Source organism: Jaculus jaculus, chromosome 10 (assembly GCF_020740685.1).
Source record: "Jaculus jaculus isolate mJacJac1 chromosome 10, mJacJac1.mat.Y.cur, whole genome shotgun sequence".
NCBI classification, from domain to species: Eukaryota; Metazoa; Chordata; class Mammalia; order Rodentia; family Dipodidae; genus Jaculus; species Jaculus jaculus.
The window spans coordinates 100354123-100375207 of NC_059111.1; the positions used below are offsets into that span (position 1 = coordinate 100354123).

A 21085-nucleotide genomic window follows, 5' to 3' on the forward strand; every position below is an offset into this window, starting at 1 on the left:
GGTAAGGTCTCACTGTAGCCCAAGCTTACCTGGAATTCACTATGTAGTCTCAGGGTGGCCTCAAACTCATGGCAATCCTCCTACCTCTGCCTTCCGTGTGCTGGGATTAAAGGCGTGCACCACCACTCCGGGCTGGAAGTGTTTTTGTTTCGTTTAAATTTTTTTTGTATATTTATTTTGAGAGCAACAGACAGAGAGAGAGAGAATGGGCACGCCAGGGCCTCCAGCCACTGCAAATGAACTCCAGACACATGAGCCCTCTGTGCATCTGGCTAACATGGGTGCTAGGAAATCATGCCTCGAACCGGGGTCCTTAGGCTTCACAGGCAAGCACTTAATGGCTAAGCCATCTCTCCAGCCCTGGAAAAAAAAAATTTTTTTAAACACTTCCCACCTGCAAAACAAAATCTGAAAAATCTGAGGTTAAAAAAAGAGAAATGACTGAGCTTAAAAGGACTTGTCAAGGCCTGTATCAGCCTGGGTTCAGTTCCCCAGCACCCACCTAAAGCTAGATACAAAATTGGCACAAGCGTCTGCTATTTCTTTGCAGTAGCAAGAGACCCTGGTACCTCCCACCACCACCAGACACACGTGAAAATAAAATATTTAAAAATTTGAGTAACAATTCCATCCTCTTGGTAATATATACTAGTAAAGGTGCCATTGTTTATTGCCTGAAGTATTTCAAACTCCACATCAACTTTGGAATTTTGTTTTTAATTTTATTTATTTGAAAGAAGAGAGAAAGATACCTAGTGTCATGGCAAATGAACTCCAGACATATGCACCACTTTATGCATCTGGCTTTACATGGGTACTTGGAAATTGGACCCAAGGCTGTTAGGCTTTGGAAGTAAGTACTTTTAACTGCTGAGCCATGTCTCCAGCCCAAAGGTGCCATTGTTACTCAGGGTATTTCTCAAATCTATTTGTGACCTAACAGTGCCTCACATAAACACTAAAATCTTAGCTTTACTTTCATATCTACTGTCTGTCGCTGATTGTGTTAGTTTGTTTTCAGGAAACACGGTTTTTCCTTGTAGCCCAAGCTAGCCAGGAACTTGGAATCCTCCTACCTCTATCACCCAAGTGCTAGGATTACAAGCATATGCCACCATGCCTGGTGCAATTCTGTCTTACCACTAATTGTGTTTATGAAAATTAAATTAATAAAAGGTTTTTTTAAACACAAAACAAAAAAAAATATAGATGGCCTAAGGAGTGTTTCAGAATAGCCTAACATGCTCAAGAAGTAAGCTTGAAGTAGCTAAGACTGGTTCTTTAGTGTTGAGTGTAGGCCAGGTGTCCAGGAGGCAGCGTTACTGGATGATGGGAAAATAGGCTAATGCAAAAAACCTGTTGTGTGTACATGTGTGTGTGCATGTACTTCTACTTTTTTTGCAAGCACAGAATGAGAATGGGCACACCAGGACCTCTGGCCACTGCAGAGGAACTCCAGATACATGCACCGCTTCGTGCATCTGGCTTTACTGGGTACTGGGGAATGAAACTTGATCTAGCAGGCTTTGCAAGCAAGTGTCTTTAACCACTGAGCCATCTCCCCAGCCCAGCATAGTTTTTTTTTTTTTTTTAATATTTTTACTTATTTATTTGCAAGCAGAGAAAGAGCAGGCACACCACGGCCTCCAGCCATTCCAAATGAACTCCAGATGCATGCGCTCCCTTGTACATCTGGCTTATGTGGATACTGGGGAATCGAACTTGGGTCTTCTGGCTTCACAGGCAAGCCATTTCTCCAGCTTGTTTGTTTTTGTTTTTCAAGGTATGGTCTTGTTCTAGCTCAGGCTGACCTGTAATAATTCACTATGTAGTCTCAGGTGGCCTTGAATTCATGGCAATTCCCCTAACTCTGCCTCCTGAGTGCTGGGATTAAAGGCATATGCCACCATGCCCAGCTCCAGCATGTTTTTTAAAAAATATTTTTATTTAATTTTTTAATTAATTTTCTGTTTTGTTGGTTTTTGTTGTTGTTTGGTTTTTTGAGGTAGGGTCTCACTGTAGCCCAGGCTGACCTGGAATTCACTCTAGTCTCAGGGTGGACTCGAATTCATGGTGATCCTCCTACCTCCACCTCCCGAGTGCTAGGATTAAAGGTGTGTGGCACCACACCCGGCATCATCATCATCATCATTATTATTTATGGGAGAGAGAAAGAATTGGTGTACCCGGGCCTCCAGCCAGTGCAATCAAATGCCAGATGCGTTTGCCACCTTGTGCGCAAGTGCGACCTTATGCATGTGTCACTTTGTGTAAATGGCTTAAGTGGGATCTTGGGGGGGTCAAACATGGGTCATTAGGCTTCACAGGCAAGGGCCTTAGCCACTAAGCCAGCCCTCCAGCATTTTTTTCTTTTAGCCCTTCTCTGTGGAGATTATCTCAGCCAGAGTTCTGCCCTAGGAACATAACAATTAAGAAAAGGTAGAAAAGACTGGGGAGATGACTCAATGGTTAAAGGCACTTGGTTGCAAAGCCTGAGGGCCTGGGTTTGATTCTCTAGTACCTACCAAAAAAAAAAAAAAAAGCAAAAGCCAGATCCACAAAATGGCACATGCACCTGGAGTTCATTTGTAATAGAAAGAGGCCTTGGCACACCTATTCATTCTTTTCCCCCTCTCCTTCCCTGCGCATGAAAAAAAAATTTTTTTTAATGTCGCACGCCTTTAATCCCAGCACTCGGGAGGCAGAGGTAGGAGAATCGCCATGCGTTCGAGGCCATTCTGAGTTCCGGGTAGCCTGGACTAGTGTGAAGCCCTACCTTGAAAAAGCAACAACAAAAAATTAGGGCTGGAGAAATGGTTTGGGGGTTAAGGCACTTGCATGCAAAGCCAAAGGACCCAGGTTCATTTCTCCACAGTACCCACATAGGACAGGTGCACAAGGTAGCACGTGCATCTGGAGTTTGTTTGCAGTGGCTAGAGGCCCTGGTGTGCCCATTCTCTCTTCTCTCTCAAATAGATAAAATATTTTTTTAAAAATAATTAACTACATTCCAATGAAATATCTCAATATCTCTAAAAAAGGGAAAAGGTACACAGGGCAACAAGTCAATATTGAGTTGAAGGCAAATACATTAGTAACAGAGTTGCTTTGCTTTCATGAATTTAAGGAGGAAATGGACAGTGCCGAGGTTTGTACATGAAACTGTTTACAACATTGCATCTAATAGTAACACTGGAGCACTCTACTGCCATGATAAGATTGGTTATCTAGGTAGTATTAATAATAAAAATAGATAATCCTAGCTAGGCATGATGATACATGCTTATAATCCCAACTTCTGAGTGGTGGAAGCAGGAGGATCAGAACTTCAAGGTTATTCCTGGTTATATAATAAGTTTGAAGATCAAGATATCCTTATAGTAAAAGAAGGCAGTTATGATGGGGCACATCTGTAATCCCAGAACTCAGGAGGCTGAGGCAAAAGGATCACAAATTATGGCTAGCCTGAGCTATAGAGGCAGACCCTGTCTCAAAAGGAAAAAAAGGTGGTATGAATGTTTTTTCTTATTTTTCCATTTACTTAAATGTATTATCTTGTGTTTTTAGTGAGAATAGATAACATGAGAAAATATTTGGTTTTCTTTTCTCACCTGGAATTCACTATGTAGTTTCAGGGTGGCCTTGAACTCATGGTGATCCTCCTACCTCTGCCTCCCAGAGTGCTGGGATTAAAGGCATGTTCCACCATGCCCAGCCTGGTTTTCTTTAAGACACATAATTTGACTTGTTGAAGAGAGAGAAAAAGAAATAGTAAGAAGGGGCTGGAGAGATTGCTTAGTGGTTAGGGCACTTGCTGCAAAGCCAAAGGACCCAGGTTTGATTCCCCAGGACCCACATAAGCCAGATGCACAAGGTGGTACATGTGTCTGGAGTTTGCAGCAGCTGGAGGCCCTGACACACCCATTCTCTCTTTCTGTGCTTTCTCTTAAATAAATCAAATATTTCTTTAAAAGATATTTAGAAATGGTAAGCCTTCTGTCTCATGAGGAGAAGGGAAAAGAGTTTATTTTTTTCTACTCAGACCCTACAAGAACTCAAAATCACATTTGGCTTGAAGGGAATATAAAGTGTTCTGCGTGATACAAATATTTTTTTTTAAATTATCTTTGCATTTGGTAACAAAACAGAAAGGCGGGGCTAGAGGGGTGGTTCAACGATTAAGGCATTTGCTTGTAAAGCCTACCAGCTCAGGTTCAATTCTTCAGTACCATGTAAAGCTAGATGCACAAAGTGGTGCATGCATCTGGACTTTATTTGCAGTGGCAAGAGGCCCTGGTGGTCTGTATTTATCTCTGTGCTTGTAAATAAATACTTTTTCAAAAAGTCAAGGCTTGGGCTGGAGAGATGGCTTGGTGGCTAAGTGCTTGCCCATGAAGCCTAAGGACCCCAGATCGAGGCTCAATTCCCGAGGTGCTACGTAAGCCAGATGCACGAGGGAGCTCATGCTTCTGGAGTTTGTTTGCAGTGGCTAGGGTCCCTGGTGCACCCTTTCTCTGTCTGCCTCTTTTTCTGTCCCTCTCAAATAAATAAAATTGAACAAAAAAAGGTTAAAAAAAACAAACAAACTCAGGGCTGGAGATATGGCTTAATGGTTAAGGCACTTGCCTGCAAAGCCAAAGGACCCAGATTCAAATCCCCAGGATCCACATAAGCCAGATGCACAAGGTGACACATGTGTCTGGAGTTTGTGTGCAGCAGTTGCAGGTCCTGGCATGCCAATTCTCTCAATCTCCCTAGGACCCATATAAGGCAGATGCACAAGGTGGCACATGCATCTGGAGTTTGCAGTGGCTAGAGGCTCTGGTGCGCCGATTCTATCTTCCCCTCCCCCCCTCTCCTCTCTCCCTCCCTCTCTCTCTCTCTCTCTCTCTCTCCCCCCCCCTCCCAAATAAATACAGTATTTTTAAGTCGGGCTGGAAAGATGGATCAGTGGTTAACACAGTTGCCTGCAGAGCCAAATGACCAAGGTAAAGCCAGATGTACAGGGTGGCACACACATCTGGAGTTCATTTGCTATGGCTGGAAGCCCTGGTTCACACATTCTTTCCTCCCTGCCCCTCCTCCCCCACCTCTACCCCCACTTGCAAATAAATAAAATTAAGCCCAGGGTGGTGGTGCACACTTTTAATCACAGCACTCTGAAGGCAGAGAGGATCACCGTGAGTTTGAAGCCAGCTTGATACTAAATAGTGAATTCCAGATCAGCCTGAGCTAGAGTAAGACCCTACCTCGTAAAAACAAAATAAAAATTAAAAAATAAATAATAAAATGTCAAAAAGTACCACTAGGATATTATCTTGGAAATTATTCCACATCAATAGTAGAGGTCTGCCTTATAGTTGTTGTTTTTGTTTTTTTTTTCTTTTTGTTACTTTTCTATTTTGCTATTAGAGCCAACACGCTAGGATTATGGAAACCTGCCAAGGCCACCAGCTTTTTACATGGGATTTGGGGATGGAACTCTGGTACTTCAGTTTGAGCTGCGCACATCTTATCCACTGAGCCATCTCTCCGGCCTTGCCTTGCCTTTTATTATGTATTTTTGGTTCTTCTTTTGCAAGCAGAGAGAGAGAGAAGAGAGACAGAGAGAAGGGGCACACCAGGGCCTCCAGCCGCTGCAAACAAAGTTTAGATGCAAACTCCAGACTGTGCATCTGGCTTTACATGGGCAGTAGGGAACTGAGCCCAGATGGTTAGGCTTTGCAGGCAAGCACCTTAACTGCTGAGCCATCTCTCCACCCCTGCCTTTGTGTGTGTGTGGTTTCACTCTAGCCCAGGCTGACCTGGAATTCACTGTGTAGTCTCAGGGTGGCCTCAAACTCGTGATCCTCCTACCTCTGCCTCCCGGGTGCTGGGATTAAACGTGTGCACCACCACCCTTGTTCTTTTTAATGGTTGAGTGGAATCCCACAGTTATGATCTCTTATTGATGGCACTTATATTCGTATCACAACAAAACGAGCATATATTTGCACTCTGCATGTTTAACAAGTGGACGGTCAAAAGTTCATTTTGGCATGGACGATAAGTGATCAAACACTGGATTTGAAAGACAGTGCCTAGGGCTGGAGAGATGGTTTAGCGGTTAAGCACTTGCCTGTGAAGCAAGTACTCCGGTTCAAGGCTCGATTCCACAGGACCCACGTTAGCCAGATGCACAAGGGGCGCACGTGTCTGGAGTTTGTTTGCAGTGGCTGGAGGCTCTGGCATGCCCATTCTCCCTCTCTCTCTATCTGCCTCTTTCTCTGTCACTCTCAAATAAATTTAAAAACTTAAAAAAAAAAAAGAAAGACAGTGTCTGAAATCTGTGACATCGCTTTCTCTCCATATAAACTTGAGAAAGTATTTTAAATAAAAGTTTTTTCTTAGCTGGGCGTGGGGGCATATACCTTTAACCCCAGCCCTCGAGGCCACCCTGAGGATACAGAGTGAATTCCAGGTCAGCCTGGGCTAGAATGAGACCCTACCTTGAAAAAAACAAAGTTTTCTTGATCTGGGGTTATAGCTAGGGCAGTATGGCAATCGCCTTGCAATACACAAGGCTCCCGGTTTGGTTTAATCCTCAGTACTGCCCACCCCTCAAAAAAGATTTAATTGGGGCTGGAAAGATGGCTTAGTGGGTAAGGGCCTTGCCTACAAAGCCAAAGGACTCAAGTTTGATTTTCCAGGACCCAGGTAAGTCAGATGCACAAGGTGGCACGCACATCTAGAATTTGTTTGCAGTGGTCAGAGGCCCTGGCCCACCCATTCTCTCCCTCGCCCTCTCCCTCTCTCTCTCTCTCTTTCTCTCAAATAAATAAATAATAAGTTAAGCCAGACGTGGTGGTGCACACCTTTAGTCCCAGCACTTGGGAGGCAGAGGTAGGAGGATTGCTGAGAGTTCGAAGCCACCCTGAGACTACAGAGTGAATTCCAGTCAGCCTGAGCTAGAGCAAGACCCTACCTCAAAAAAGCAAAAATAATAATTCAATTTCTAAAAAGTTACTAAAAAAAAAAAGGACTAAATTGGAAATAGAAAATTCTAGTTGCTTCAGTAAATGAGTTACATGACAAGAAAGGACAGTGACAGCCTCTTCGTCATGAGCATCCGTGTCTCAAAACTACCCTGGGTCATCAACATGTACCTCAATGTGTCTAGTCTTCCTAGTTACCCCTTCTGTCTCTGTGTGTGTCCCTTCACTATTTCCCCTCTATCCTGCTTTTGAGTAGAGTAGAATAGTTTGAAGGGGAACAAGGGGTTCACATACCCCCCAACCTACCACACTGTGAAGCTAAGTCACTTTAGACAACATGCTGTTGTTTATCTGTACAGTGATGGTACCCCAGTCAGAGTATGAGTTAGGGACCAGGTATGGAAAGCTCCTCACAAGGGTGCCTGTCACATACACATAAAGAGAGTTAATAAATGGAAGTTACTACAATTCATTCTCTTTTTCTTTTGCTTGCTGCTTCGTACTAACCTATTTTTCAAAATATGGAAATGAAGCACAGTATTTTTAAATAAAAATCTGGGCTGGAGAGATGGCTCAGTGATTAAGTTGCTTACCTGCAAAGCCTAAGGACCCAGGTTCAATTCCCCAGTACCCACGTAAGCTAAATATTTGCACAAGGTGGCGCACATGCATCGTTTGCAGTGGCTGGAGTGCCTGGCACACTCATTCTCTATCTGCCTCTTCTCTCTCCTTGTCTCTCTTTAAATATTTTTTGAAATTCAGCTGTAGCTGGGTGTGGTGGTGCATGCCTTTAATCTCAGCACTCAGGAGGCAGAGGTAGTAGGATTGCCATGAGTTTGACTACATAGTGAATTCCAGATCAGTCTGTGCTAGAGTGCGACCTTACCTCAAAAAAACAAAAATAAAATAAATAAACTGCTATAATCACTGCTTAGAGAGCAGGTGTAGATAAGCCCTAGTTAAGATTATTTCATCACAGGTATCAGAAAACCCTGAAATCTTAGCTCATGTGACCCAGGAGTTGAGTAGTCTATTTTTTTTTTTTTTTTTAGTTTATTTTGAGAGAGAGAATGGGTGCCCTGGGGCCTTCAGCCACAGCAAACGAACTGCAGACACATGCACCCCCTTGTGGCACATGTGCAATATTGACCACTTGTGTCACTGTACGTCTGGCTATGTGGAACCTGGATATTGGATCATGACTTCTTAGGCTTCTCAGGCAAGCGCTTTAACCACTAAGCCATCTCTCCAGCTCTCAAGTAGTCTTTTTGCCGGTGATCCCATGTCACTAACGTGCCATTCACAGCATCAGGATGCCTTCTGGCCTTGGACTACTGCTTCATAGCAGTTTATTTTTTTTAATTTTTTTTTTAATTTATTTATTTGAGAGCGACAGACACAGAGAGAAAGACAGATAGAGGAAGAGAGAGAGAATGGGCGCGCCAGGGCTTCCAGCCTCTGCAAACGAACTCCAGACGCGTGCGCCCCCTTGTGCATCTGGCTAACGTGGGACCTGGGGAACCGAGCCTCGAACCGGGGTTCTTAGGCTTCACAGGCAAGCGCTTAACCGCTAAGCCATCTCTCCAGCCCCATAGCAGTTTATTAATTGGCTTTTAACTTGATAGCGCTTTACCTCCAGCAGTGCGTGAGTCACATGCCTCACAGTTCTAGGCCGTCGTTCTTATTGCTCAGCGCAAAAACATTCCCGCCATGGCAGACGCATAGGCTCCTCTCTTCGTCACACCACCTCTGCTCCATCTTTGATGTGCCCCTTGGTTACATGGGCACCCTCCTAAGTAGCTTTATGATGGGTGTGTGTATAGTTCTCACTTACATTATTGACATTGGGCTATAAATTCTCTAGTTTTTCACGCTTGGATTTACCCATGTGGCTCCGTGTGCCGCAATCTTCCCTGCCATGCACGCTACCCCACTGTAAATCCCGGTTCCCCTGGGGACGGGTACCTGGGCTGTCTCCAAGTGAGGCTGTGGGTAGTGTTCCCTTCTGCAAAACGCTCGTTCATCTTTGTTCTTTATTCAGTTGCATTTTCTGTCTTTGTTGTCGATTTTAATCTTACTAGCTTTAGACGTCATATATTTTACTTAATTAGATGTCTTTCTTTGCTTAGTGTGTGGCTTTTTGTTGTCGTCGTTGTTGTTTTTCAAGGTAGGGTCTTGCTGTAGCCCAGACTGACCTAGAATTCACTATGGGGTCTCAGGGTGGCCTCGAACTCATGGCGATCCTCCTACCTCTGCCTCCCGAGTGGTGGGATTAAAGGCGTGCGCCACCATTTCATTTGGCTCTACATAGCTGCCTCCTCTTTGTTATTACCCTCTTACCTCTCCAGGGCCTTTTTTATTTCATGTATACTTACGAATTTTATTCTGATAGAAGGTAAACAAATTAATTCATATTCAAAGCAAATAAAGAAGGAATTTCAAAACCTGTGTGATTGGCATTTAACCCAGAAGTAGGAGTCCTACAACCTCTGTATTTCGGTGGAAATAAAACATCGCTCCTCATACATCCTAGAGTTCTGCAGGGCCTTTTATTTTATTTATTTATTTTTTTTTCTGACCTACAGTCTTGCTCTAGCCCAGGCTTACCTGGAATTCACTACTTTGTCTCAGGGTGGCCTTGAACTCACAACAGTCCTCCCTATCTCCGCCTCCTGAGTACTGAGATTAAAGACATGAGCCACCAAGGCAACCTCTCCAGGACATTTATATATGCTTATTGTAGTTTCTATGGCGTGTGTGTGTGTGTGTGTATGTGTGTGCGTGCCTGCCTGCCTGCCTGCAAGAGCATGCATGCGAATCCAAGAGAACTTAAAAAACAGAAGGCAGGCTGGAGAGATGGCTTAGCAGTTGAGGCACTTGCCTGCAAAGCCAAAGAATCCAGGCTCAATTCCCCAGGACCCACATGTACAGTTTGGGAGTGACCAAGACCACACAAAGCACTTGAGGCAAACAAGGACAGCAAGTCTGTAGTGGGGACAGGGTCCTGGTGGCGGGCACAGTTGTGGCCGGCTTTTGCCCAGTGACCAGTGTGGCCTCACTTGAAGCAGGGTCCTAGTAGTGAGCACTGTGGCCCCATCATCTTCTCTGGAGGAGGCCTCAGGGCCGCAGCCAGGAACTAGACATGCTGTCTGTCTCTGGCCACCCTCTCTCTCAGTCCATTTCTGGTCCTCTCTGTTATTAAAAACTTTAAATGCCAGTCAAATCACGTCCTCTTGGAAAGCGGGGTCAAGGAGAGTGTATTGGGTGAGTGCCTCAGTTAGGCATCCTATAAGCTCAGCTAGATTTTCATTAGGCCTCTAGGTAAACGTCCGGAGTTTGTCAAAATCGACAAACTTACGGGATGCTTTTTGGAGGCCAGCCAGGAGGCAAAGAACCGTCCTATCACGGGCCATCCATCCAGGGGAGTTACTGGGAGCATGGTATTTTTAGTCATGGTTTTCTCTGGGGACAGCAAGCATTCCCCAGTGGGAAATTGTTTTCAGTGTAGTGAGCCTCATTAGCATGGTCACCCAGATGCACTTTAGTTCATCAAGAGTGAGAATGAAGGAAAGAACTACACAGAGATCATATCATGTCAGGTTAGGTCATAGGACTGGGTTAGGTAGAGAAAATTTTTTTGGTATAGTGTGTTGCAGAAAGGACCTTAGGACGCTTTTCAATCTGGAATAAGTAAGACATGGAAAACGGAACACGAATGCAAATGATTTTTTTCAGCGCCTGCGACCTCACATAAAGGGTACATTTTGTCCCTGCGAGAACAAGTAAGTTGGGAAAGAGGAGGAGAGGAGATGGGAGATGGTGGGGCGGGGTGACCCAGAGAAAGAACAGGAGACAAATGGAGCTGTTGGGGCCAGGTCACCTATGGCGTCTGGGTCAAAAGCGGAGGGTGAGGATGAGTATGGAGGAGGGGTTGAATTAAAGCACAGTCCTGAGACCTTGGCTAGAAGAACCTGGTGAGAAGAACAGGCAGAACAGAGAGAGAGAGAGAGCTGTGGACGCACAGTGAAAAGTGCCTGAATATAGAGTATTTCAGACCACCTGCCTGTACGTTGGCAGAAGTTTTCTAAATCAGCAAGAATTTTAGAAATCAAAAGTACCATTTTGAAGCCGGGTATGGCAGTGCACACCTTTAATCCCAGCACTTGGGAGGCAGAGGTAGGAGGATTGCCATGAGTTCAAGGCCACCATGAGACTACACAGTAAATTCCAGGTCAGCCTGAGCTAAAGTGAGAACCCACCTTGAAAAACCAAAAAAAGAAAAAAAAAAAAAACAGTACAATTTTTAGGCCATTTGGACCCATTTTCTAGCTTATATTGTATCCTGGCAGTGTTGCAGAGAAAGATCAGATGACGAGGTTTGATGTCATTCAAGAGTCATAATAGAAATTGGTTTAGCCCATGGAAGCGTGAGAGTATAGTAAAAGGGCTAGTGAGAGGAAACAGAGAAAGAACAAAACAAGGGTAGGAGAAAGGAACCAGGGCTTACGCTGGGTTTACATAGAACACCAATATGACGCCCAGGCCCATTAGGTTGAACGGAGCCTGCACCTCCCATGTGAGCAGAGACTGTACAGGTAGCAACTGTCAGCTGTTTAGCCTGCTGGTGGGTAAGGCAGGCATCTATGCTCCAGATGGAGTAAGTCACTGGCAGTGAAAAATAAGACCTGAGGAGGGGGAGGGAGGGGGAGGAAGTGTCCCAAAATGGTATGACCAATCCCAAAGGCACACCTTAAGGTATCCAGAGAGTGAGAGACCTGAAGTGTCAAGAGTGTGTCTTTCTCAATGCCTGGGGTTGGGGCCCAAAAGCAGGCAAGGGCTGTAGCCTGGCATGCCCGCATGGCTTCCACAAGGAGGAATTAAACCCCAAACCAGGCCAACCCGAGAGGGACACTTAACGAGGAGGAAGGAGACAAAGAAGGGAAAAAGAACAAGACCAAATTGTGGTGGGTGTGAGAGAGTATCAGGCAAAGATGGTCTGAAGCCTTCAGAGGGTCAGTGGCAGCTCAGTGGTCTGGTCAGGGAAAGGAGGTCTGGCCACCCAAGAGGGCAATGGGAAGCCTCCTATCTGAGTCACAGTACCAGGTGTAAGGTTTGGGAGTGACCAAGACCACACAAACCACTGAGGCAAAGATGAAAGCTTTTATTTGGGAAAAGCACAAGCTGCCAGGGCTGATCACAAGAGAGGAGCATAGCCAACCTGAGTTTTCAGGTAGTGGGATTTATATGGCTTTTTCAGTTGAGGGAAGGTGAGGAAGGGGAAAAAAAAAAAAAAAAACTCGTTTGTTAAGTTGAATAGAAACGTTCCTTTAGGGGAGATCATTACATTAACCATTGAAAATAGCTAGGGTGTGTGACCATGTAACTAATGAGATAATGGGGCAGAAAACCATGACTTGGGGCATTGTTAGGCAAGGAGGGGATAATGGTGGTTTCTTGAAGACTGTGGATAATCCACTTCTTTATGCCTCTATCACCATTCTGCTGACCTCGGTGACTCCATCTTGGGAGCGCATCATGACCTAACAATGCACAGGTGGTACATGCGTCTGGAGTTCATTTGCCACTGCTGAAGGCCCTGGAGCATCCATATTCTCCCCCTCTCTTTGCCTCTTTCTCTCTCTTAAGTAAATAAAAATATAAAAATAAAACAAGGATTTCTAGATACCTATCTCTATAGCCCAAATGAGTTCAATAAACCAAAGGTTTTGTTCCATATGCATGCACTAAGTCAATAGATTTAGCTATCTCCCACCCACTTTCTTTTGTTTCTTGATCTGCCTTGTTCCATGGGCTTTGTCTAGTAGTTTGTGGTCTCATTGTGATTATACTTTTATTCTTTTTTTTTGTGATTATATTTTTAAAATAACTTTCTCATTTGACATATGTGTGTGTGTGTGTGTGTGTCGAGTCAGGGTCTCACTTCAGCCCAGGCTGACCTGGAACTCACTCTGTAGCCCCAGGCTGGCCTCAAACTCACTCAACCTCAGCTTCCTGGTTGCTGAGATTAAAGGCAAGCACCACCACATCCAATTTCTTTTTTGTTCCTTTCCCTTCTTTTCAGTGTGTAAATGTATGTATGTGTGCACATGTGTATGGGGGTGGATTGTGCATGTTTGTACACATGTATGTGGTAGCCATAAGTCAATGTTGGATGTCTTCATCAGTTGCTCTCCACCATTTTTTTTTTTGTTGTTTGATTTTTTTTTTTCCAAGCTATGATCTCACTCTAGCCCTAGCTGACCTGGAACTCACTCTGTAGTCCCAGGTTAGCCTCAAACTCATGGTGGGTGATCCTCCTATCTCTGCCTCCCATGTGCTGGAATTATAGGCATGTACCACCACAGGAGGTCTTTTTTTTTTTTTTTTTGGTTTTTCAAGATGGGGTCTTGCTGTAGCCCAGGCTGACCTGGACTTCACTATGTAGTCTCAGGGTGACCTTGAAGTCACAAGAATCCTCCTACCTCTGCCTCCCAAGTGCTGGGATTAAAGGCATGCACTGTCATGGGCAGCTCACCTTATTTTTTGAAAAATCTCTAGCTCACCAGTTTGACTAGACTAGCTAGCCAGCAAGCCCTAGGGATCTTCCTGTCTCTGCCTCCCTATCTCTAAGATTACAAACATGTGTTGCTGTGCCCAGCTTTTATGTGGATAGTAGGGATCAAACTCAGGCCCACATGCTTGCATGGTAAGCACATTACCCATTGAGCTAGCTATCCAGCCACACAGTTCTAACCTGTTCTGTTTCTCCCTGGGGTTGTCAGTTTTCTTAGCTGATGATATCTACAATGGGGAAATCCAAGGTCCAGACCCCAGCTGTACTGGGACCATCCAGGAGCAGCTGTGCTCCTGGGTTGGGAGCACCTGTGACCTTTCCCAGATATCAGATCAGGCCCTAAACTATGGGTCTAATTCAGAAGCTTACTGCTTTCTACTGACTGGCTCACAGAGTCTGCATGTGGCTGGTGGTTCATTAGAGATCCCTCCACCTTGGATATATTAGCTGTGGGCATCCTTTCAGGGCTGGATTTAAAGTGCTCTAGTGGGCTGGAGAGATGGCTTAGTGGTTAGGGCACTTGCCTGCAAAGCTACAGGATCCAGGTTCAATTCCCCAGTGCCCATGTAAACCAGATGCACAAGGTGGCACATGTGTCTGGAGTTCATTTGCAATGGCTAGAGGCCCTGGCCTTCTTCCTTCTCTCTCTGTTTGTCTCTCCCTGCCTCTTTCTCTCTCAAATAAATAAATTACAAAATAAAAGAAATATTTAGGAGATGGACAGATGGCTTGATGGTTAAACTGCTTGCCTGCAAAGCCATCCCCAGAATCCACGTAGGCCAGATGCACAAAGTAATACATATGTCTGGAGTTCATTTGCAGTGGCTGAAGGCCCTGGTGCACTCATTCTCTCTCTCTCTCTCAAATAAATAAATAAAAATTTAAAAAGTAATACTTTGGGGCTAGAGAGATGGCTTAGCAGTTAAGGCGTTTGCCTGCAAAGCCAAAGGATCCTGGTTCAATTCTCCAGGACCCATATAAATCAGATTCACAGGGGGCGCATGTGTCTGGAGTTCGTTTGCAGTGGCTGAAGGCCCTAGTGTGCCCATTCTCTCCCTTCCCCCCCTCAAATAAATAAATAAAATTTCAAAAAAATTTTTTTTAATTTTTAAAATTTTTTTTCTGGTTTTCAAAGGTAGGGTCTCACTCTAGCCCAGGCTGACTTGGAATTCACTCTGTAGTCTTAGGGAGGCCTCGAACTCATGGCGATCCTCCTACCTCTGCCTCCCAAGTGCTGGGATTAAAGGCATGCGCCACCACTCCCGGCAAAATTTTAAAAACTAAAAAAATACTTAAAGTGTTCTAGTGAAGAGACCTGAGTTTGGTTCCCCCAAGCTCCCAGAGGTATTACCCACCCAAGACCACTTGTTTTAGGGTCCCTTCCCTGACTGCCCCCCACCATAGCTATAGCTGAGACAAAAAAAGTCTCTTCTTTGCAAACAGTCAGGGATAGGTTTTATTTATATTTTCCCATTCTCAGCAGTGAGGACACTCTTGGTGTCTATCCTTTATTCAAGGATTATGATCTTACCTCCCCCCATGCTAGACTGAGACTTTCTTTCTTTTTGATTATCTCAGGCAAAATCAGATGCAGTTTAGCCTCCTGCCACACATGCGCACACATGCGCTCACATCACAGTCTCAGCAGATGCTACACTGGTGGTCTCTTGCCCGTCTCTTCTCCACCTGACTCCTGAGTATCCTGCTGTCGCCGTTTCCTCTTTTCTTGTCTCATGATTTAGAAAAGTGCTTTTGTGCATTTTCTAAGTTCCATCTGGCACTTGAAAATGTTCTCTACTGGGCTGGAGAGATGGCTCAGTTGTTAAGGTGGTTGCATGCAATGCCTGATGTAGCAGACAACTTCAGGTTCGCTGAGATGCACTTCCAGACCAGACACAGTTATGGAGGAAGGGATATTTACTGAAGCTTACAGATCCAGGGGAAGTTCCAAAATGGCAGAAGAAGCTGGCCTGCTTTCTCGGGACCAAGCAGAGAGAAGCTAAAAGCGGCATAGCACATTTTGGGAACTCCAACTGGACACATTTTTTGATATCTTTAGATTGGAATTTCAAACCCATCACCTCACCTTTAGGGCTGGACTGCCCAGTGACACCTCCTCCAGCCAAGTGGCTGCAGATCCAGACTACAAAGTAATAAAACACTGAATATGTTAGGGGCCATCTATTCAAACTTAGCACCTTTCGCCACTGGCCCCCCAATAGGTTCAAAACCATCACATCTTGTAAATTGTATTCAGTCCAGTTTCAAAGGTCCCCAAAGCATTTACCAACTTAAGATAGTCCCAGAGTTCCAAGTATCCTCTGAGATTTAAGATTGTTAGGTCAGGGCACATTCAGGCCTGCTCCTGGGTGCTAGCTGTGTGACTTCCTGATGCCCTTCTGGCCTTCACTGTTCGACAGTTCAGTCCTGGTTCTGGCGAAGCACCACCCCGTGCTGTGGATCCTACAGGTGTGTCTTCCCAGCCTTTGTCTGCACTCCTGCGCCTGCAGGTCAGCCAGCCACACTGCCTACAGTACAAGGGTAGCTTCCCCAAGCTTGTCAGCTGCAAGACCTCGTAGGTGTTCACTGAGTTTGGCAGAGATAAGAACTTCCCAGTCTCTAGGCCTGATGTTTCTAATACTAAACATCCTCTATAAACAACAGGTACTCTGAACTCATAAGCACAAGGTTCAGGTATGTACTTTTCTCTCCATTTTTTTTTTTCTTTCTGTTTTGGCTTGAGGCAAGATCTCACTCTTGAAACACTCTGTAGTCCAGGCTGGCCTGGATTCCTCCTACCTCAGCCTCTGAAGTGCTGGGATTAAAGGTGCTAATAATCACATTCAACCTTTTTTTGCAACTTTTTTTTTTTTTTTTTAAGGTGTACGTAAGGCTGGCCTGGAGCTTGCCATGTATGTAGGCTCATCTCAAATTTGTGATAATCCTCTTGCTACTGCCGTCACTAGCTAGCTGTATGAGTTTGTCCTGGCATTGGCAGGACACATTTTGAGGGCTGAGTGGAATGGACAAAGGCTGCGCAGTGCTTCCCAGTCTGAAAGGTGGGGACCCTAGCTGGGTCACAGATCCGACTAGCCAAAGGCCCTGCTTCCCTCATTTATAAAACAAAAAATAAATAAAAAAAAATGTTTGGGATGCCGGGCGTGGTGGCGCACGCCTTTAACCCCAGCACTTGGGAAGCAGAGGTATGTAGAGTGAGACCCTACCTCGAAAAACCAAAAAAAAAAAAGTTTGTGTCCATAAGGACTTCTAAGAGTGGCACCCGCTTATCCTAATTGCTAATCCATGCTCAATAAGAAGCAGCCAACCAAACAAAAAAAAAAAAAAAAGATTGTCTCTTAGCTATGAGTTCTGTAAAATCAAACAAGTTATATACTTTCACCATATAAAGGCACATAGTAAACATTTTCAACTGGTATAAGGCACAACAAGGAGAGACTAGAACAATGCAAACTCAACAGCTATCAAGCAAACATCAGACTTCTGCAGTTTAAGTTCAGTGACTGGCAGTTTCCAGATTTTCCCATCCCACCCCTCCAGCTGGGTTGATTGGCCAGGGAAAACTTCTATCCCTAGCTAACAGCCTCCATGGTAGCCCTTGCACAGTCCTGGTATATCCAAAATGTCTTCAGGTCTCCATGTAAACAGCAGTCCGTCTTCCAAAGGCTCTTCCAGCCTATCAGGGTCATCCTGCCCTGCCTCATTCCGCATCTCGGCAGTGGCTTCTGGAACCATGTGTGCTTCTCCACTTGCTCATGCATTGTTCAAGCTTCCAAAACTAATACCAGGCGTGCAGGACACAGCATATTCTTAATTCAGGGATGAGATAAACCATAACATTGAAAATCAGGTTCCTTCTCCAGTCAAGTCTTTCCCCAGAGAGTTTGCATTTCTATCCATAGTCTTTCCTCAGGCATCCTCTCCATTATTTTAATGGAAAGCAGTTGGGTCATCTTCCTTAATACTGCTAATGTGTTGACAATAGGAGCTTCAGTAACCTAAAGCCAGTCTCAGTGCCTGTAATTGTAACTTGAGGTTTTCCAAGTTAAAATCTTAAATCTCTCAGTCCCAAATCTTTAGCAAAGCTCATCAGTCCATAAAAAATTTAACCTTGAGCCAAGCGAGGTGGCACATGCCTTTAATCCCAGCACTTAGGAGGCAGAGGTAGGAGGACCTCCATGAGTTCAAGGCCACCCTGAGACTACATAGTTAATTCCAGGTTAGCCTGGACCACAGTGAGACCCTACCTTGAAAAAAAAAAATTAATCTTGATCAGACTCTCTGGGCCTGGGCAGTGAAAACAGCCAGCCCTTATGCCAGTAGCCTCGTTCCAACAAAGTCCTCTGCAGTCATTCCTTCCCCTTCGAAAGCTCATAGGCCAAACCTCAAAGTTCAATACTGTCTGCATTTAGCATTCTCAAACTCTCATCAGAATAGTCCATAATATTTGGCTTACTTCTCTAGAAGGCATCTTCAATTATAAGTACCAAGTCTATGCCCGTTCCTTCAAACCAAAAGTTCCAAAAGGCCAAAATCCACATGGTCAGGTTCATCTCACCCCACATGATACAAATTTCTGTAGCAGACAGCTCCAGGTTCACTGAGATGAACGTCCAGACCCGGTACAGTTATGGAGGAAGGGATATTTATTGAAGCTTACAGATCCAGGGGAAGTTCCATAATGGCAGAAGAAGCTGGCCTGCTTTCATGGGTCCACGCAGAGACAGAAAAGCCAGCTAAGCACATTTTGCATACCTTTAGATTGGACTTTCAAATCTGTCATCACACCTTAGGGCTGGACCCCCCAGTGACATCTCCTCCAGCCAGGTGGCTGTAGATCCAAACTACAAACTAATAAAACATTGAATATATTGGGGACCATCTATTCAAACTATCACACCTGACAACCCAGGTTCAATTCCCAGTATCCACATAAGCCGGAGGCACAAAGTAGCACATGAATCTGGAGTTCGCTTGCAGCTGCAAGAGGCCCTGGCATGGCATATCCGCCCCCCTGGCTTTCTCCCTGTGCTTACAACTATGATGTTCTATACTCGTAGATTTTGCACATCTAGTTAGATATGTGAAAAACCAAAATTGTATATATTTTGTATTAAATCTTTAAAGAATATAAGTTATAAATATCTAATCATTCTATGTTTAACTATCTTCACGCAGCCCATTCCATAAGGCAAACTCTTTTGTGTCACCTAAGAGGCATCAGATACTCTAACGCAAGAACAGGTTCCATAAGGAAGAGAGCTTAACCATGGTAACTTCACTTACTAAAGTGGGACTTTCAGTGTCATTGTCACCAGAGACCCCAAAGGCTAAGAGCAAACACTAGGTGCCGAGCTCTTCCAATGTTCTAAGGAAGGAGGAACTCGATGGCCTGTGCACCCATACGAAGAGATCACGAGGCATTGCCTTCATCAGTCAGCATCTGCTTCTTGGCTGTGCCACAGAATGTGAAAGGATTTTTTTCTGGAAGCAGTTGTGTATGGTCTGGGTAGTTCTCTCCTCCTATCCAAGCAGGAGAAAAAAAGGGCTCTCTCCTCTTCACTTCCCACTCAATGAGGGGCCCTTCAAGAGGACCATTTCCTTTTGACAGCACAGTATACCTGTCGATTGAGGGAGATGGGGATTGGTATCTGACTTACCCCAAATCTGCAGATGAACTTAAGGCATCAGCATTTGAGAGGACACACAGCTGCTTGTGCAATGGCTCGCTCTCCCAGAGCCCCCATGGGCCTCAGTGGTTCTTGAGGAAATGAAGCCCATTTGGCTATTTTTTTAAAGGAATCTATGATGCCCAGGATTCAGTTCCAGCACTGTCAAAAATAAAATAAAAAGGAATCCAGCCAAAGGAAACCATCGCAGGGATGGGATGGCCTCAGTGGAAGGGAAGAGAAGTGCTGGACAATGAAGGACTGAAGCAGAAATCCTAGTGTCCCCCGAGAGAGGCCCGCTGATGGGACAGGGGAGAGATCCCAGTGTGTAGAGAAACTTTTGAGAGTCTTTGAGAAAGCTCTACAATAAAAGAAGCAACCATTCAAGAGCCGCCACTCCCAGACAACACTCAACCACCGTCCCGCTCTACTCATCAAGGGAGACCTGGCCTCTGCTTCCTTGCCTAGGACCACAGGTAGTGAGTAAGGAGAAGGGAGTGAGAAATAGAAATGACGCTGTTATCCTTCTGACACACACCTCCCAGAGGGAGGAGGGGAGAAGTTTTAAATTATAGACATTTGAGATTTAGAGATGACACTGATTGAGACTTGCAGATATGTAGGAAAAAAAGACATTTTTAAAGTAATAATAAGAATAAAAAATCATAAAGCAGCTGGGTGTAGTGGTGCACAACTTTAATCCCAGCACTTGGGAGACTGAGGTAGGAGGATCGCTGTGAGTTGAAGGCCAGCCTGAACCTAATTCCAGGTCAGCCTAGGCTACAGCAAGACCATACCTTGAAAAACAAACCAAAAAAAAAAAAAAAAATCATAAAGCAACCTGTGTGTTATCCAAAAACAAATCTATACATTTTATCCAGTCTAGAAAGAACTTGACCAGCTAGTTTGTGGGAGCACTCATGAGAAATGAGGGATGCTCTTGGCAAGTACCATTGCGTGGTCAGCAGAAGGATGCCTTTGGAGAGCAGCAAGTCTTCTTGGCTGTATCCTTCGGTGCATAGTCCAGCCTGTGGCAGCCTGAGCTGGCAATGAGTAATATTTCATATGAGGTGTGGCTTTTTAATGGGATAAAGACTGGACTTTAAAAACAAACAAACAAATAAACCAAAGATTTGCTGGCATTTCCTGGAAAAGCTATGTGAACCAACTTGTTTCCAGTGGGAGAACTCACCCAGGAGGCTTGCCAGTGGCAGTGAGGAGGAGGAATCACCTGTCCCTACTTGTGCCAGGCTGTTTGCTTGCTAATAGTCACATTTTCTTCTGAGTATCATGTTCTGCAGTTTAAATGCTACAGAATGTTGGCAGTGGAGTCGATTGGAATAAGACTTCAGCTGGGCATGGTGGCTTATGCCTGTAATCCCAGCATTCAAGAGGCTGAGGTGGGAGGATCTCCATGAGTCTGAGGCAAGCTTGAGCTACAGAGTGACACCCTGTCTCAAGAAATCAAAATAGTGCTGGGCGTGGTGGCACATGCCTTTAATCCCAGCACTCGGGAGGCAGAGGTAGGAGGATCGCCGTGAGTTCGAGGCCACCCTGATACTACATAGTGAATTCCAGATTCCAGGTCAGCCTGAGCCAGAGTGAGACCCTACCTCAAAAAAAAAAAAAAAAAAAAAAAAAAAAGAAAAAAGAAAAGAAAAAAGAAATCAAAATAAATTAAAAATCAGACCTTGATTTCAGAAACTATACATAATGAAATAGTTATGACATTCTCATACGGGAGAGTTGGCAAAGTTAAAAATTGCATTTTCTTTCACAAAAGAAACAAGCCTTGCTCGTTTGCCAACCTTTCCTTCAATGAAAGAAGCTGCTGGGTGTGCTGCCTTGTG

The 21085-nt window shown here is 44.7% G+C and overlaps 1 protein-coding gene across 2 annotated transcripts in view; it reads left to right on the top strand.

Annotated features, from left to right (window-relative positions):
• Positions 1-19746, top strand: part of Ubn2 (ubinuclein 2) — a 108516-nt gene extending 88770 nt beyond the window's left edge. The window contains exon 17 of one of the 2 annotated variants that reach the window (XM_045159943.1): positions 18745-19746. In XM_045159943.1, coding sequence (XP_045015878.1) covers positions 18745-18833 — 89 coding nt within the window. In that variant the 3' untranslated portion in view covers positions 18834-19746. The remainder of the gene's footprint in view (positions 1-18744) is intronic. The other variant, XM_045159946.1, reaches the window with a different exon arrangement.
• Positions 19747-21085: the final 1339 nt, after the last annotated feature.